Source organism: Euleptes europaea, chromosome 5 (genome assembly GCF_029931775.1).
Source record: "Euleptes europaea isolate rEulEur1 chromosome 5, rEulEur1.hap1, whole genome shotgun sequence".
NCBI classification, from domain to species: Eukaryota; Metazoa; Chordata; class Lepidosauria; order Squamata; family Sphaerodactylidae; genus Euleptes; species Euleptes europaea.
Window position 1 is genome coordinate 69,318,666 of NC_079316.1, and position 19,625 is coordinate 69,338,290.

At 40.1% G+C, this 19,625-nt stretch overlaps 1 protein-coding gene across 2 annotated transcripts; it reads left to right on the plus strand.

The window, feature by feature from the left end:
- The first annotated feature begins 1,458 nt into the window (after positions 1-1,458).
- On the plus strand, positions 1,459-16,226 carry BUB3 (BUB3 mitotic checkpoint protein). 2 transcript variants are annotated; one of them, XM_056850112.1, is made up of 7 exons: positions 1,469-1,659; positions 2,608-2,677; positions 4,350-4,501; positions 8,253-8,411; positions 10,184-10,361; positions 10,681-10,897; positions 16,076-16,226. In XM_056850112.1, the coding sequence occupies exons 1-7, from the start codon at positions 1,609-1,611 to the stop codon at positions 16,083-16,085; spliced, it is 837 nt and encodes a 278-aa protein (XP_056706090.1). In that variant the 5' UTR covers positions 1,469-1,608; the 3' UTR covers positions 16,086-16,226. The 2 variants fall into 2 exon arrangements, with proteins under 2 accessions (XP_056706091.1, XP_056706090.1); XM_056850113.1 differs by lacking the exon at positions 16,076-16,226 and having other exon boundaries at positions 1,459-1,659; positions 10,681-10,901.
- The last annotated feature ends 3,399 nt before the right edge of the window (positions 16,227-19,625 follow it).

Here is a 19,625-nt window from a genome sequence, read left to right on the forward strand (position 1 = left end):
TGTCTTGGTATGTTTTCCCCATTCATTCTTGGTGGCATGAAATAACAAGCCAGTCAATTGTGTGAGAGATGTGGCAACTTTTCTGTTTTTCTCTGTGTCAAGGAAAAATTAAATTTTATTTCCCCTTTTTAAAGTGTGGTTGATGGATAGCCAGTGGCTGTTAAATCCAGGGAAAGGAAATAACAAGCTAAACACTAAAACTGACATACAAATACTGTAAGAGTAGAAGTCTAATCCAGGATCTTTACGGTTGTGCAGATATAGCTGTGAAGATTTATACTGGAAATGCCAATTGAAGTGATAGGAAGTGTCTGCCTTGCTATTGCAATAATAGGTACAATAACATTTTAAGAAAAGAGGAAGTTAGTTCAGTATAGTATTTTTTCTTATAGAAATTAAGCCAACTGTTTTGTTTATTCTTGACAGATGTTGTAATATATAGGTAGATTTGGTTTTCCAAAGTGAGGTTTTTTCAATAATCAGTTTGCAGCCCATGTTTGTGCATGTTTAGTTAGCAATAAAGTCCACTGAGTTCAGTATGGTTTACTCTTTAGTGTGCCCAGGAGCTCATTTGAGTTTTGATTAATGTTAATAACTGAGGTAAAATTGTTATGACTTACTCAGCCTTACAGTCACTTAAGGGGAAGCCTTGAGCTGCTCCTTCCTGCCATCATTAAGCTGAGAGCTAGTTCACATGTGCAGGCTCATTGCTTGGTAATATCAAGTAATGAGTTGAATGAATGAATAACCCATCACAGGCTGAACTTTGCTTTGCAGTCCACACATCCAGGTGCTAGTTGTGAAGTGCAGGCACATTTCTAGTACTGTTCTAGTATTTTCACTATTACCCAAAATCAAAACTTAGCACAATCAGTAGTTAGGATTGTGGGATCCATATGTAGAAGGTACTGATAGCCATTAATCTTTCTGTCCCCCTCCCCTCTGCAGCCTTTTAGTATGCTTGACGGGTCCTGCAACCCTGGGATTTTAGTTTCTTGGAGTTGGAAATGACTACTTGGGGAAGGCTAAGACCCGAAAGATCTGTGAACCTTGTGTCTGTGGATAGTGAGATCCACCTCAATCACTTCACTCAGACCCAGTTGCCTAACATTTTAATTTTATGCCCAATAACTGTGACACTGCTTTTCTCCTAGGGTTTCAGGACTTGTGTAGAGGAACAGCCATGCAGGTTGGTCTGCTGGAGGGAGGGATATGAAATCACTCCTTCTGTGACTTCTGTAAGTGAATAGAGAGCATATTCACACCCTCTCCCCTCCTTACTGTAGCACTCTGACCGGCACTGCTGTTCGTTTTTGTGGGTCTTACAACCCCATGAATGATCTTGATGTAATTCCTAAAATTGATGTAATTCCTAAAATGTTCCTTTCTCAACATTAGAGACAAATATCATTTTAGGTAATATTTTCAAAATCAGTGGTTAACTGTTGTGCAATCTTTACTCAGATGACTGGGTCAAATGAATTTAAATTGAATCAGCCACCAGAGGATGGAATCTCGTCAGTGAAATTCAGTCCTAACACATCTCAGTTTCTGCTTGTTTCATCATGGGATACTACAGTTCGATTGTATGATGTTCCAGCCAACACCATGAGACTCAAGTACCAGCACACAGGAGCTGTACTTGACTGTGCTTTTTATGTAAGTGTCTTACTTCATCACTACAAGTCTTTGGTTATATGGCTGCTCAGATTACTCTTGTACTTTTCAGCTTATGTTGATGGTCAGCAAGCATAAGTGACAATTAATGTATTAGTCAATTAAAGCTTTAGGTTAAAATTGAAAACTGTGCTTGGTGTTCTTGTGTTTGCATTTTTATCCTGCCTTGCCTCCAAGGAGCTCAAAGTGATGTACATGATTTTCTTCTACCCATTTTTGCCCTTTCCAAAACCCTAAGAGCTTCATGCCTATTATATTAGGTACTTTGGCACACAGGCAAAATAATGCTGCTGCAGGTGTCATGTTTGTGGGTTTCCTAGAGGCATCTGGTTGGCCACTGTGTGAACAGACTGCTGGACTTGATGGACCTTGGACTGATCCAGCATGGCCTTCCTTGTGTTTTTATGACTTGAGTTGGGATTTGAATCCAGTCCTAGTCCAGTGCTGTAACCACGACACCCAGGCTGTCTGAGCCACTGGTACTGCACATGTAGAGAGACTTTTCAGGTTCTCTCCTTGCAGCAGCCCTCCCCTCTCCCCCCCCCCCCCGGGAAGCCAAGGAGCCAAAATCCAAGGCGGCAAAGAACTGCCACTGGAAGGAAAAGGCCACCTAGCCTCCCCTTGTATGCACAAGAACACTTTTCATATGCATACAAACCTCTCTGGGTTTTGGTTTGGGTATTCTGTTTGGATTACTTTACTTTGTAATGTTACAAGGGGAACAGAAATAGAAATTCTGAAGATCACCTTCCCTACATTCAGTGGTTGAATGTTTATTTTTTTTAAATTGATTATTACTATGTTGAATTTGGCACTTATCACTAGTGTTGCTTTGTGGATGTATAGGCTAAGACTTTTTGAAAAGTGCCATTTGTGACTGTTTTCTACATCTGTAAAACCTAAGTGAATGTGATCTCTCTCTTTTTGAAGGACCCTACACATGCATGGAGCGGAGGATTAGATCGACAGTTAAAAATGCATGACTTGAACACTGATCAAGGTAAGCTAGTCCAGTGGTGTAGTAGAGTCTGCCGAAAGGGAAACAGAAGATAACTTAAGAAGTCAAACATTAGTTCAGCACAAATAGTCTCTTGAAATCTAGAAGTGTTATACAGTTGGATTGTTAAAGTATTAATATAGAAGGTAGTTGTGGTGTCACAAAGCAAAAGACAAATGTTTTTGTTTTCTCGGAATTGCAGAAGATCATATTTACTATGCCATATGATTTTATGTGAGCACTCTCTATGGCTCCGTTTATTGCCATGCAGTGCCGCTTTTGGTTTTTATTTTGTATTTAATGCTTTACCATTCAATACAGATTTTTAGCCTGCTGTAAAAGGAGAGTGTTAGCATTCCATTCTGTGTTTCCCCCCAGGCAATATAAAAATTATCAGTGTTTATTAAAATATATTCTTAGTTTTGCTAAACTACTTTTTTCCTTCTAGATTGTGAGTAAAACTATTAGCACTTCTTTATGACATTGTTACATGCAGTCCTTTGCCTACCCTTGACTGTTTCATTTGTTGTTCATAGATTTCTAAAAGAGAACCTCCCGTAACATCTCACAGCCTTTCAAATGGCATTGGCCTGAGATTTTGGAAGATGGGCATTACACTGTTTTTAGCCCTAATAAGGGCAGCTGTAGCCAGATGTTTGACATATTCTCTTAGCAGCCACCTCAAGGAATGCCGATTTTGGTCTTAAAAATTGCTTACGCTTAAAAAAATGGATAGGGGTTTTATAGCTTTTTAAAGGAAAAAAGGGGTGTGTGCATATAATGCCTGCCCCGTACAAGTCTCTTATAAAACTGATTAATGGTTATTTGGCGGTATTAGTTATGTATTTAGTACATGAAAAGTATGGTCAGATTTCTAGATATTTGGAAGCACAGTAGCTGAATGTCAGAAAAGCTGCTTAGGTGGTCCTGCCAGGATAAAATTAGATGCTGTGACATTGTAAAGGGATAAGAAGTTCCCGGGCAGTGGTTTCTTGAAGTCTTGAAAGGTAGTGGAGAATTGGGCTATTGCTATGGTACAGAAAGCTATTTAAAATAACTTCTAGAGGATTAAAAATGTACTAATTTGTTTCTTTCCCAAGTTGGAAAGGTAACAAAACAATGTATTATAGGATGAGTATTCGACATCACTTTAAAAGCTTCTAAAACCGTTTAATAATATAGGGCACAGGGATAAAATGGCTGATGGTGTGGAATAAAGGTTTTATTGACAATGTTTTGTTGGAAGTGCCTAATTTACTCACAAGTGGCAAAGGCATGAACTAATGTGGTCATGCCACACTCACCGATTATTAGATCTTTCTAACATGCCATTCATGGCTTGGATTTTCAGAGAAACCCAGCAGAGTTAGGTGCACAAATCTCTTTTGTTTGCTTGAAAATCTCTGCATGGGCACCAACCCCCCCTTAATCTTCTTTGAAATACCGAGTTGATATCTATTAGTCTACATTTAACACTTCAGAACTGTATATCTATTGCGAAGATTAGAGGATCAAGCGTCCTTTGAAAGATGTCCCAGCATGCACATACATTAGTGAATGGCAGATTAAACCCTGCTACTGCTATATGAATATTGCTGAGTTCTTTTTATTAATTTTGGTTGTCAGTAGCTCTACTATAGCTATGTATTCAGATTTGCATCACTTTTTCCTACAGAAAATCTTGTCGGCACCCATGATGCTCCTATCAGATGTGTGGAATATTGTCCAGAGGTGAATGTAATGGTAACAGGAAGTTGGGATCAGACTGTTAAATTATGGGATCCCAGATCACCCTGTAATGCAGGAACATTTTCTCAACCTGAAAAGGTTTGTACTGAAGCAGTGAGATTACATTGTTTTTCATGTGGTTGATGAATGTATTTAAGTAACTTCCAGGAAAGTCCTGTGTAGAGTTACTCTAAACCCATTGAAAATATCTTCCATATCCATTTATTTCCTCCCTTACATTTGTATCCCATCCTTTCTCCAAGGAGCCCACGGCAATGTACATAGCTCTCCCCTCCTCCACTTTATTATCTCCACCTGTGAGGGGTGAGAGAGGCACAAGGTTATCCAGCAGGCTTCATAGCCAAATGAAGACTTTAATCCAGGTCTTTCTAGGCCTAACGCAACTATGCGAGCTTTATTTTATTCACCAGAGCAAAGATACAAGTGAAATTTTGCTTGATGATTAAATAGATATAAATTGGCTTAAAATAGCAGTAAGCTGTGAAATTATTTGAAACGTAGTGTTTCTTGGAAAGTGTAATTTATTTTCACACCCAGGTGCCGTGTGGGCGAAATCTGACTACACTGCCTTAGTCAAGGCTGCATCACAACAGGCCAACTGTAGCATTACCCACATTGCACTGTGGTGTCAAATCACTGATTGTAAATGAAGGTAGGAGGCACACACAGTGGATTTGTGTATGGAGACCATTGTGGGTGTATCCTTTTATGCGCCCAAATAAATAGGAGGCTTGGCAGACAGAACTTTATTATTTTCAGCAATTGGGGTGGTGGTGTAGCGTTGTGGATGTGATCTGGGAAGCTTGCCTCTGCCATGAACTCCTGTGGTAATCTTAAGCAACTCTCAGTCTCCATCTGCAACAGGGGATAATGCTTGCCTACCTCACAGGGCTGTTGTAAGGATTATAAGATAATGTGTGTAAAGTGCTTGAAATACTGAAAATGTATTATTATTTTGCTTGCTATTCAGAGTTTATAAGTTAGATCTGTGGTTTGCAAAAAGGGTATTGGAAGAAAGTGGTAGAAAGTGATAAACCTGACTTGTGTACTTTTAATTGCATATATTCAAAACATCACTGATCCCTTGGTTTGATTAGATGCATTTTTTTACAGAGGGTGATGGAGCTTAAAGTCGATTTGCTCAGTACAGAATAATTTTATTAGTTTTTATTTTATTCATTTATATGCCACCTTTCTCCCCACTGGGGACCCAAAGTGGCTTACACCATTCCCCTCCAGTTTATTCTCACAACAACCCTGTGAAGTAGGTTAGGCTGAGACAATGTGACTGGCCCAGGGTCACCCAGTGAGCTTCCATGGCGTGAGTGGGGCTTTGAATCTGGCTCTTCGAGATACTAGTCCCACACTATTAACCACTACACCACACTGACTCTTTTTATTAAGTGTTTATTCAGTTTTAATATGCAAGCTCTTGTCTTCTCGGCCAGAAGGGTACAAGTATTAAACTTTCTCTGGCGTATTAAGAATTTTTATCCCTTTGAACATTTTCCAGTCATAGTGGTGGGCTACCATTCTGAATCACATCATGTCTAAATAGCCAATATGTAGCCAGCAACACCCACTACACAACCTGAATATACTTCTGACAACTGCTTTGATCACAATAAAATAGCATCATTTTAATGTGTGATTTATAGTTGTATGTAGCATACAGAGAACTGTGATGAATTGCTTGCCGAATGCTATATAATAGTCACACTGAAGCAAGCATCTTATTGGCACACCAGCGTTCATTATGTCGCTTTTTAAGATACTGGTTTTGATAAATGTGTATACCTAGCCTATTTCATGACATCGCCTTTATTTGATTTATGACTATCGGATGTAGAAAGAATACTTTACAGATGTGACATCAGTTTGCCAAGAAGATTTAAAGTAGTTAACATTCCTGATACAACATTTCTCAATATATTTTTCCATACATGGATTGTACGTTATCACATTTTATATTGTGGTCAAGGAAACATTGTATAATTGTCATTTATGTTTGGACTATTGTCATTCTTTTATACCATATGAAATATGCTTAATCTAATGCCACAGCACGGTAAAAACATAATGTGCTTAAGTTCCATTGATCCCAGTAGATATTGACTTCCTAAATTTCATCTCAAGTGACCTGATTGGCCAGAAGATAAAATTTTAAGAATTTGAATACTTTGAAAGAACAAATATATTAATGATCGTTACTTCATGTAGTGTGGATTTTTAATTAAGGTTTTAATTTAAGCAAATGTAGCAATTTTGCTGGAGCATAACTGATTTTTTTCCTCACTGCACAATCATATGCATGTTTATTTAGTCCTGCTTTATGCTGTTGTACTTAGCGCAGTTCCGCAGGGCCTGTAAGACAGAAATTTGCCACCAGGTGTGTATAGGGTTGCAACCTTGGTTCTGTAAACTGAGATGGCAAAATAAATAGCAAGGTACTCAGTATAACATAGCTTTTCCAGTTGAAGATTTCTCCTTGGTGTTTACAATTAAATACTGTGTGGGTTATTGTTTGCTTTAGGATATAACATTTGTGTGTCAGGGTTTTTGTTTTCCAAAATTGTTTTTGTTGAAGGCATAATGCCATCAAATCACATAATCTTGGTTAGGAGCTGGGAAGATTGTCCATGGTTTCCCCCCCCCCTTTCCTTATCACAGGTAAATTCCTCTCTTCGATTTCAGTTCACTTCCAAACCAAATGATGTTGCAGTGCTCTATTTGCATGTGTTTTTGCATAGCTAACTTCAAGCCTTGATCCTGGTTAGATGTTGGCTTGCAAGCTGTAGTTTGATTGAACGGTAAGAATTGATAGCTTCACAGATAGAGTTTAGAGCGTGGAGTTGGACCATTAGGTTTGGGGACTGCGTGGAAGGTTGAATACCGGATCAGGTTCAAGGTTTTGGTGTTGACCTTTAAAGCCCTGAATGGTCTGGGGGCCTTGTACCTACCAGGCCACCTCTCCCAATGTACCTCTCAAAGAGTGTTATTTGGTAATTTTGGTAATCTCTGGCCCTAAGATTGTCCAGCTGTCCTTGACCAGGGCCAGGGCTTTTTCAGCCCTGGCCCCAGCCTGGTGGAACTCTCTAGTGAGACCTGCACCCTGTGGTACTTAGTGCAGTTCCGCAGGGCCTGTAAGACAGAGATGACCCACCAGGCTTATGGTTGAGGACAGCAATGGTATTACATTAGCTAGCCCCCCTGCCCCCTCTTCCCTACCCCCCTTCCTTGTCCCTTTTCCCTCCCTTCTTCTCTTTTATTCTCTTCCCCTTCTTGGTTCTGTCTCCATCCCGTTGAAGTAGTGAGTCCACTGCCGACTAGTGATCACCTATTATCATCTTGGCTTGCCACCATATGGGAATCTTTTCCCTTTTAGGTGGTAGGGTGATTAGGTCACATTTTAGGGCACCATCATTATACAGGCTAGGATATATGTTTCAGTTAGAGTAGATTTTTATGTTTTTAAATTGTATATTATAAATTTTACGTATACTGTATTTATATGTTGTTAGCTGCCCTGAGCCCAGCTTCTTTGGGAAATGGCGGGATACAAATTGAATAAAAATTAATAAAAAGGATTAAAGAAGAATTATCTGTCTTGGAAGGGTGAGAAATGTTACCAGAATATTGAAAACAGTGGGCTGTCCGTTACATTTTAGTGTTGGGCCTCTTGAATCTGACAGTTCTTTGCTTTTGAATTCCAGCTATTATTGCACTTGTCAATGGAACAGATAATATATTACCTTTAATCTGACAACATAATAATCCTGAAATTGAAGTTGGAAAGCTTAGTGTCATTCTTATTCCCCCCCCCCCCAAGGTGTATACGTTATCTGTATCTGGTGATAGACTGATTGTAGGGACAGCTGGTCGGAGAGTTCTGGTGTGGGACTTGCGGAACATGGGCTATGTTCAACAGAGAAGAGAATCAAGTCTGAAATATCAGACCCGTTGTATCAGAGCATTTCCTAACAAACAGGTAAGTCAGCTGTGCTTCAAAACTGTCCGTTGTAACAACTCTTACGGTCATGTTCGACCTGTTAAAATGTTTAGTTTTGCTAACTTTGTAGCTTTCTGCTTAAGGTAAGATTTGCAGATGCCAAAGTGGAAACAACGCCTTTAATATATATTTAAATCTAAAGCTAATACAGAGTTTTGAATTATGCAAGAGCACTGGACTAGCAAGCATAAAGTCTTGCAAAATTAGCGTACTGTTACCAACAGATAAAAACTATTTTCTTTGGAATTCAGATAAAATCTGTTAGCTTAGGTGTAACTTCCAGGGATGGAAATGGTTCTCCTCGCTTTGAAGGGCATCTTGGAATCGATGATTCCCACCACTCTCAGAGAGGCAGGAACAATTTCTTTAACTTCCTGGGTGGAAGTCTCCTAGTTTCAGTTTTGCTTCCTGCTTTGACAGCTTCTGAGCAGGCTCTTTGCCTTTCTCCTCAGAGTGGTCTCAAAGTTTGAGAGTGAGACTTCTGTCTTCTCCCAGACTGTTTTCTTCTTCACACCTCTCCTCAGCTTCTCTCCTGCTTCTTCTGTTTCTCCGGCTTCTCTCTGCTCCCCCTCCTTCATAATAGCCATTTGGCAAGCTTCAGAGACTTTGAAGCTATAGGGGAGAAACAAGCTTTTTTTCCTGAGAATGATGGGGACCCTCTCTTTCTACCATCTGTTCCTCGAGAAGAGAGCTCCCCCAACAACTCTAGCCCAGAGTGGATTAGGAGGACTACCATGGTTAAAAACAGAAGTTCCTGAAAACACTATGAAAAAGGCACATCAACAGCTGTTCAAGTTCATATGGCTTTCTTAGTGGGTACTTTGGCCCCGGGGGGCTACAATGGCATGCCAGGAATCTCTGTTGGACCTCCCTGGCCCAGATGGACTCCCTGACCACTGGAGCAGATCTTCAAGGGGGTAATGTGCAGTTTCTCCACCCCCTCAGAGGTCACAATCTCTCCCGCCAAGGATGAATGTTTATGAAGAGTGAATGTTTATGAAGAGTGGTGTCTTGAGTCTGATCAGACCGACGGGATCAAGTTGCAGTGGGAAGATGCTTGCTCTAAGCCTCCCTTATCCCCGCTCATATTCCTCCCGTAGTTATTATATGTTTGCTTCTAACTGCGACTTACCTGTTTTGGCCGCTATTTCTTCTCTGTTCTGTTCCTTCCTGTTCTTGGGTTCATTAGTCTGTGAAGTAACCAAACTGAAACTGGGTGACTCCCACCCAGGAGACAGGAAATTGAAATTGTTCCTGCCTCCCTGAGCAATTGGTGGGAATCACTAATTCCAAGATGCCCTCCTAACCTCAGAGCAGCAGGAACCCTCATGGTAAGTATTCAAGGTTCCGTTTCCTAAACCTATTAAAGCTACAAAGAAGATTAACGTAGGAACAAAGGAGTCTTTGTTTCTCTCATTGTTCCTTCCCTTCGGTCCAATGTGGTGTATGCCCATTATTTTCTACTATTTTTGGAAGGGAGGGCCATTTGAAGAAAAGGTTTAAACCCAACCGCTCTTGTAAAGTAGCATGATACATAGTGAAAGGTGTATTTTATTTTTGAAGTGAAGGCATTAAATCAGCATGGATTACATTGCTAAAGTTATTTTCGTATACAAAAGTGGTCTCCATCGAAGATTCTTCTTGGGGCCCTTTGTCACTTTTGAAAGGTTCCAAAGACTGGTTTCAGAAATCAAAAGCAATTGCTATCACCAATTACGGCAATAAGTGAAGATTCCATTTATGTTCTGTAGGGTTATGTGTTAAGCTCCATAGAAGGTCGTGTTGCAGTTGAGTACTTGGATCCAAGTTTGGAGGTACAGAAGAAGAAATATGCTTTCAAATGTCACAGACTGAAGGAGAATAACATTGAGCAGATTTATCCAGTAAATGCCATCTCGTTTCACAATGTCCACAATACATTTGCTACAGGTAACAGATGCTTAATTGTCTAGTCTCATTGATACTGTTTCATCATCACATTTAATTCATGTGAAATACTTCAATTATTTCATAATTCTTCTAACATGTTCTTTTTTTGAAGATGGAGCTGGATTAAACACTTGTGAGTCTGGAAATTACTTAATCTGACAATTTTCTGCACTAATTCAAAGAACATAGTTGCTATATTTCTGTCCTGTACCTCATGTTATTTTTCTGTTTATCCTTTGTACGTTCTATATAAACCTAATTGCATTAACATGTGTAAAAATAGTTCGTAATAATGTAGATTTTTGCAAATCATTTGTAGGTGGTTCTGATGGCTTCGTAAATATTTGGGATCCATTCAATAAAAAAAGACTTTGCCAGTTCCACCGTTATCCTACCAGCATAGCATCACTTGCCTTCAGTAATGATGGAACTACTCTTGCAATAGCATCATCGTATATGTATGAAATGGATGACATTGAACATCCTGAAGATGGTATCTACATTCGCCAAGTAACAGATGCCGAAACAAAGCCCAAGTGAGTATGCTTCACCTGTATTTGAGCTTTTTCTAGCGTTTATTTCAGGATTTATTAATTTTACTAAATTCATGAAAGCATTATTGATTCCTGGTAGATAGCGCAGCTTGACAGTGGGGCTGGAGTTGATTTTATCTTGTTCTTTCCAAGCTTTCAATATCCGTAGGTTGATAGACGCCTGATGGATAAAATTGTCTGCTTGTTTTGTGGGAGAAAAATGTCAAACTCTCATTCTTCCTGAATAGGCACTATTGTATAGAGCCATGGCATTATTACAGGTTCATTGCTTTAAAATTAAGTTGAATTCAGAATAATTCATATGAGCAAGTCTAATTATATTGGATATTTTAGATTTCAAACTGTTGGCAATCTTGCACACAGATCTAGGTTCTCATCTGTAGTGCACCAAGATTTAGCTGGTTATGGCAATTGTGTAGTAAGAAAATAATTTGGAGTGGTTAATGTGCAAAATCATGGCACCTTTGGTTGCAGAGGGAAAAGAAAGCTTATTTCTGATGCTTTGGGCTAATGAATCTAGCCTAACGTTAAATAGATGGGTATTGTTGTGTCTAAACCACACTGGGAGTTATGTCCTATTCAGTTTTGTGACTTGTGGAAGATTAGCAGGGACATAATATCTGTAATGTTTGTAAACTCTATGAATGTGTTATTCCTACTACCTCACTGCTGCCTGTTGATACTGCCATTAGCAAATAGGGGAAGAAAGAGCAGATGAGGAAACCAAATTAATGAAATAACATTTATGCTGTGGGACACAAGTTTTCTGTAAATGTAGTAAGTGTATGAAATTTTCTCATTTTAAGAGGGACACACACACACACACACACACACACACACACACTGCTTTAAATTCAGACATCCTGTTTAAGCATTTGTTTAAGTTTGTCCTCTCTATCCTTTTGTGTGAGTGGAGTGTGAAGTGAGTGAGAATCTTTTCTGGGTTAGGAGAGCTGTGTGTGGAATGGAACTACTGCTCCCTGTAAGAAGTTGCCAGATTATGATGACCATTTGTGTTCTCACACTTGCCATTCTGGTTCTTACTGAGACTTGTCTTTTACAATATAAAACACTAAAAGAGTAGACTTTACAAAAGTTGAACCAGTTGTTGCTTTCTTGGTTGGATCTCATGAAAGCCAGCAGTGATCGATACTTTGCAAACTGGTTTTGTCAGGAGTAAAGATGTGAAGGCCCAGAAAAAATCAGAAAAAGTGTTGTTGTTTTTCCTGAGGACTGAAAAAAAAATTTCCGATGGGGAAATTTCAAGCTCTGAACTATTTTATCTTTCAGAATGAATGAAACGCGTCTTGAGGCAAGGGTTTTTTCGCATTCAAAATTATGTATGGCATAAAAAGTCTGAAGAATATATATAATGAAATAGAAAAACATTGTCTTACAAAGCATTTCACTTCAAATGTTGGGGGATTTTCAGTTTTTACTGGAAAAATAGGGAAATTAAGGGGAGCACTAAAGAAAAACCCTTATACTGTAGGCATACATCATTGTCAATATTTTTTTGCTTAAATTTAAATTTTGGCAACAATATGTTGTAATGTGTTTAATGATAATACATTATTAAAGAGTTCAGTATTTTCGGTGCTATGAAATTTAGCATAACATCCAAACACAGTGGCTGGCCTGCCTACGTAGTCTCTCTGTGAGAGAGTTTCTGTCCAAATAACGTACTGACTTTTGTTTACTACAGAGATTGTTATCTACCTCAACTTTTATTTTATCATACCTCTTAGGTGGCAAAACTTAAAGATATATTTGTTATGGGAGTATAAAGTACAGCAGTTTACAACTCTCAAGTTTTGGGTATACTTGCAATTTTTCTTATAGAAAATGAAGATATTTAAATGCCATAAATATGTTCAATAGTGCAATTTTGTGTGCTAAGTTAGTTATAAATGATGCATTTTATGGTGTTCAATCAGTAAAAGATGTTTAGGTTTGATAGGAAAGTAGGAATTTCATATATTTCAGTTTGGCCCAACATTTGTTTTTTTCTGCAAAAAATCCCTGGGAATTTTTTTTCTCCTCCTGTGGCTTCCAAAGTTCTGGAAATGTTACATCTTTAGTCAGAACAGTGGCTTACTTGATCCAGATTATGTCATTAATATTCAGGACCTGGGGTCAGGGGAAATGTGACTATTTTTCATTTAAAATGTATTATCTGCATTTCTAAAAACATTGATTGCACAACAGTTTACAGTCAAATATCAAGTAATACAGGTCAATGAGTAGTTCACATATGGAAGAGTAGTATGTTGAAGAGAGTTTCTTTGGGAAGGTTCATTAACATTTGGCCAACCTCTGCCTACTAAATGGATGGATGCAGTATGCTGCTTGCCTGAAAGATTTTTAAAAATGGAATTCAAAGGCATGGGTTTTCTGTCCCCAAGCCATTTAGCACTTTGTATATGTCTCAGTCAGCAGTTAGAGATTTGGTATTAATAAAGAGATGGACTTCACCCCTTCTGTAGAGCCATCAGCTGAATACAGTGACGTGTATTATTTTATAAACATCAAAATAAATGGCAAATACTACATCTTCTGCATAGATTTTCCTTGACAGCTTTTTAAACATTCATTCTCTATCCTAGCACTTCAGTGTGAACTGCCTGTCTAGATACTGGTGGTTGCTCTCTTACGGTTGTGCCTTTGTTCACATTAAAACCCTCTAAACCTTTAAAGTTACTGAGGCAATGGAGACATTGCAGCTTCAATATTTATACTCCCACCCCATCCTGTCTCCAGGCTTTCTTCTTGGAACAGGTAAAGTTTTACTAGTCACTGAAAGAGGAGATGGAATGGGAGACTTTCACATCCCCCCTTCTTGGTTCTCAGCTGCCCTGCCTGAGGTTTGCTGAGAACCAAAGGCATCTGACTACTTGAAAAAAAAAAACCCAACAAAATCTTTGCCTTTCCAACTCCCCTGTGCTTGGGCATATTCAGTGGTTGAGTGTCCACCATCAAGAGAATTTCCCTTCCCCTCCTTTTGTGGTTTTATCCTGACTCTCTTGCACATCACAGATTATTGGGGGGAGGGTGTTCATGAGGGAGGCTTTTGGACTTCTGTTCCTTCCTTCCTTCTCTGCATCCCTCTCAGTCAGCTTTCCAGTTGATCAGTGTAACCCAGTGGTTTTCAGCGGATTTTCTAAGCTGTCAATTCATACCCAAAAATCATGAATAAAATAGCTCTTTAAGCATATATCCTAGAAAGCACGGATAATTGGGAACAATCTGTAGACAGATAGCTTTATACAGAATGCTGGAAAGAAATAGGAAAATATGTCTTGGTAACCAACCTTACACTCACAAAAAGCCTTGACATTTCCCTCTTGGCAATGGGTCCAAACCAGAGCACTTTTGCACAGCCTGGCCGTGAGATCAGTGTCTTGGCACACAATTTCAACCCAGGCTTATTTTCCTGCAGGCTGGGAATTCCTTTTAAAACATAATCAGAATGTAGGGCTGCATCCTCAAAGTTTCCTTCCAGGCCTGCTCTTGACCAGTCACCTCAAATATTGGATAATGGAGATTAAGGCACCAAGGGGAGGGACACCAGTAAGGATCCATCATGGCCCCCTTGATAGCTTGGCCAAATGACAAATTGAAGCGGGGATTCAGTTTCCTTTAGTTTGCTCATAGATCACTACATACCTGTCTCTTCCTGGGATATAATTGCAGGGTTTAGTTGTCCCCATCCTATTATATATGTGTGTGTGTGTAAAGTGCCGTCAAGTCCCAGCCAACTTATGGCGACCCCTTTTTGGGGTTTTCATAAGCCTGTGTTATTCTAAGAGCACATTTATCATTTCGTAACAGACAGAAAATGTTGTGTCTGTATCCTACTGCCTTGGCATTTTAGAAGTCTAAAAGTCATCTCCAAAATATGACCTGGCAGCTGTACCTACAGTCTTGAAGTTTTTTTTAAGTGTCAGAGAAAATCTACTATAAGCATAGTATTGCAAAGCCCTAGCCATGTTTAAGCCCTGACCTGGATGGCCCAGGCTAGCCTGATCTTGTCAGATCTCAGAAGCTAAGCAGGGTCAGCCCTGACTAGTACTTGCCTTGAGGACTCTGCTGGATTTCCACAAGTTGGCTGCAATTTGATGACACACACTGCCATGTTTAAAACCTAGCCTTGTTTAGGGCTAGATGTTTAGTACTAAATACGCTGTTCAGATTTTTAGTTAGAGGTAGCTCTGACTACTCTTGCTTAGCTTGGGGGGGGGAGTATAGTAAAAATTTGTATTTCTATCTTTTTGTAATACGTGAATTTACTTCCCACATTGTACTTTTTGTTAATGGGGATAGTCGTGCAATTGAGTCTCATTAAACGGAATGGTAACGCGAGACGCAGCCCTTGGTGGACTGAAGGCTCGGCCATACGACTCTGTCTTCAGCTGTTTCTGTGCTTGCGTTATGTTTGCTAATTATAGGGATGCTTCACTCTGCTTTCTTAGGAGGTTAATCTACAATTAAACAATATTTCCTCTTGGCTGTCCATTATTTTCTGAAACAGATGGTTCATCATTTCCTGGGCTGTTAAACACAGCAAGGTTAAGGTTAGACTCTTGGGATTCAGTTAATTTTGAATCTTATTACAGGATGTAGAAGCAAAACTAATAAGAATAGTACTTAATATCATTTTGTGGCTGCAAACAATTATTTATTAGCAAACAATTGATCCCAGAAGGGCAAATTGTTTGAGCTGGTAATGAACTGAGACAAGGCAGGGCATCTCTGTATATTTGCAAAATAATTGTAACGTAATTGCAATGCATTTAGACAGGCATCTTTTTGGACTTGTTTCTTCCTTTAAACGGATTTCTGAACATCATTATATCTTTTTGACATCAGTTGTTTATGCCATCCTTTAGCTGCATGGTTAAGAACTCTTACAGTAATCGATGGTGGTTGTTGATTTTTTTAAAACTTTCAGTTGGTTAAAGGGGTTTCGGGAAATGGTGACCTTCCTCACTTTTGGAGGCTTAATGTTATAATTATAATATAATTATGGCTTTACTATAAAAAGAATTTGTAAAGTCAAGGAGGTGGTAAAAATCTTATTTTGATTATTTTTTTAAAAAAATGTCTTTTGGCATTCAGGAATACTATGAAAACTCTATCTAAAATATTGTTTTATTGCAGGTCTACTTGACTTCTGACCAAGAAAACTTCCATTACTTCTCTCCATCTACTTTTGGCAAGACTAGCTTGAAGTAAATCCTTTGATCAAGTAAAGATCTGTTTCCAATAATGCTTTCACTAAAAATAGTGTTTGTGTAATCATTTAGTATCATTTTGTTCTGTTAGCTTGTACTGTGATTTTTCTTCTGCTTGAACATTTCCTTAAGCAAGTTCACTGCTTTGAAATGCTACGTTTTGTATTTGAACTTTTGTACAGATTTTATAACCGTTTATCTGTTGGTTGAATAAGAATAAATCTTTCAAAAAACTAATGATATATTCAGCAGCAGTGTGTTGTAAATTTTCAGTCTTGTACTTAGTGGGAAAATACACATTTTATTCTTCATGTCACACTCAGCAGATGAACTGTGCCCTCACTTCTGAGATGAAGGAAGAATCCTTTTGGTGCCATCGGTCCTGCAGGGTTCACTTTTGAATCAGGCAACTACGCTGTGAAAGGCTTAAATATAAACTTGTGTGCTTGTTCTCCCTGGCAAATTAGGTTAGATATGCAAAGACTTTGAAACAGCAAGATGGTATGACAAATTGAATTCTCATGGTACACTATTCAACAGAGATGTCTGCTTGTAAGAGTTTGTGTTTAATGAAAGTGGTTTCAGACATGCATTTTAGTCCAGCACCTGAGATCCACATCACGATGACAACACTCTCCAGGCCCCCTGAGCTGTCTTGATGTATCTATTTATATAGATTGGAACGCAGAACCCCATTTAAAGCCAACTGCTATTATGTGCTACTAAATTTGTGTTGGATCTCTCAGTCCTCTCAGTCAGCCTGAACTGACCCTAGATGCTAAAATGGCTAAACTGAAGCTATCGTATTTTGGTCACATGATGAGAAGACGAGTTACTAGAAAAGACAGTTATGCTAGGGAAAGTTGAGGGCAGCAGGAAAAGAGGAAGACCCAACAAGAGATGGATTGACTCAATAAAGGAAGCCACAGCCCTCAGTTTGCAAGATCTGAGCAAGGCTGTCAAAGACCGGACATTTTAGAGGACATTGATTCATAGGGTATCCATGAGTCGGAAGCGACTTGACGGCACTTAACACACACACTCTCAGTCCTCTGGGATAACACCTATGGACAAAACCACTGTTGCCAAAGTTACATTGCAAAGTCAGGTCAAATTTTGCTACAGCTAATAAATCTGCCAAACTAGTGTTGCTCCTACAACATCCCAGACAAGTATGTTTTATGCTACACGTAAAAGATAATAAATTTGGGATTGTGTTCTGTGGCTGAAATCTAGAATCACTGGAATTTTAATACTAATCGTAGGTTCTCTTTGCCATCTTCCTACACAGTCAGAAAGTAGAGAAGGGGAGACACCACCTGGCCTGCCTTCCTATCTGTAGCCCTCCTGAGCTGTTTTATGTGTAGTCTTTGGGGATCCCCCAGCATCATGTTTTGGTGTGGACACAATATTCTGGGCAAAGAAGGGAAGATGGTCTCTACCGATCTGTAATGTGTGCAAGGTTAAATCATCATCTAAAAGGGTTCAGTTCTCCAGGATTATTGTACTTTGATTTTTAACTTCAGAAATGCTTCTTTTTGGATTTTTATACTATACCCAACCATTCACCATCTGGCTGAAGCTTTTGTAAGCTTTGTTTTAGATCTAGCATTATGTTGGCTTTATCAGATAAAATATAGCAACCTGTGAATGTTGAGTCTGCTCAACACTTCAGCCAAGAGGGGGAGTCCAGAAGCTATCTGCCTGGTGAAGGAAGGGTGAGCCAGATTATCCTAATATCTGCTGTGCTGCCTAGGACTTCACCAGTAGGATCCCTGCTTGATATCTGTGACTTTGCTTGGAGCAAGCCCCTGAGTCAGCAGTTCCTGCCCAGGCTTTCATCCTCACCTGTCCCTGAGCTTCCGGGATAAAGCCTGGACTCCTGCAGGGGCAGGACAGCCACCGGCAGGGTCATCACTGAAGGAGGGACACCAAAGAGGGACCCACTTCGGGGGGTTGCGAGGCCTTGTTTATCCTTTCAGTAGAAATTGGTGCTGGAAGGACCAATGGGCTTGTTAGGTGGCTGGAGTGGAAGTGCTGTCTTCAGCTGTCTCTTAATGGGTGGATAGCCAGTGGGTATGTGCCCTGTGGGGAGGGACTTGCATTCCCCTGGCCCTGGGCAGAGGGAGATATGATGGTGGGAGATGGGCTGTTCCAGGAGGACGAGGCATGGCCACTCTTCATTCAAGTCACTCTTCATTCAAGTCTGCCTCCCAGTTAACACCTGGTTGCACTGAGGCAGCCTCTCTTGGTTTTAAGATCCTGCTGCTGCATGCCAGGTAATTAAATGGAAAACCTACGGCCATTCAGGATTTAATCTGGCCTGTATTACGGAGGTTTGGTTGGAAGAGACTGGGTGTGTAAATTCAGCCCAGCTGTGCCCTCCATGTTTCCCTGTACAGCAACAGCAGGGGTTGTACCACCTATGCTCAAGGAGGCAGCGATTAGACCTGTTTTGAAAAAAACCCTTAAGACCAAGCTAGCTTGAAAGGTAAGTGGGGTTGACCATGGTGAGTATTTGGATGGGAGACCACCAAGGAATACCACGGTTGCTACGCAGAGGTAGGCAATGTCAAACCGCCTCCGAACGTCTTTTGCCTTGAAAATCCTACGGGTTTGCCATAAGTTGGCTGTGACTTGATGCCCTGCCCCAAAAGCCCTACTAGAACAGATACAGCTGTGGGCACCTTGGTTGATGATCTCTACAGAGAACTAGACAAGCGGAATGTGACCCCACAAGTTCTGCTGGATCTCTTGGTGGCCCTCTACTACTGATGATAAAATCCTACTGAGCTGCCCATTGGCACTGGGAGGGCACCATGTTACAGTGGTTGGAGTCCTATCTGGAGAACTGGTTTCATAGAGTGGTGCTGGGGGATTCCTGCTCTGCCCCATGACCTGTGGGATTTCGCAGTGTTTGATCTTATCCCCCATACTATTTAATATCCATGTGAAGCCGCTGGGAGAGGTCGACAGGAAGTTTGGTCTGTGGTGTCACCAATATGTGGATGATATCAAGCTCTTTTAACTTTCCCACCTAATTTTGTTAATGTTATGAACCAGGGCTTAGATTCAGTAATTGGATGAAAGTGCACAAGTGGACACTTAATCCTGACAAGACTGAGGTGCCCTGGGTTAGTAGTAAGGTAGACCAGGGACTTGAGATCTTTCCTGTCTTGGATGAGGTTATACTCTCCTTGAGAAGCCCGGTTTGCTGCTTGGGAGTGCTGATCGACATAGTCATCTTAGAAAACCAGGTGGCTGCAGTGGTCCAGAGTGCTTTTGCCTGCTGTCTGCTTCATCTGGGTCAGTCCGAAGTAGCCACAGTGATCCATGCCTTAGTTACGTCTAGACTGGACTCTTGCAATGCTCTGCTTGGGGCTACCCTTGAAGAGTGTTTGGAAGCTGAAGCTAGTGTAGGATGCAACAGCTATTGGGAGCATGTGACCTTGATATTGCAGTAATTACACTGGCTA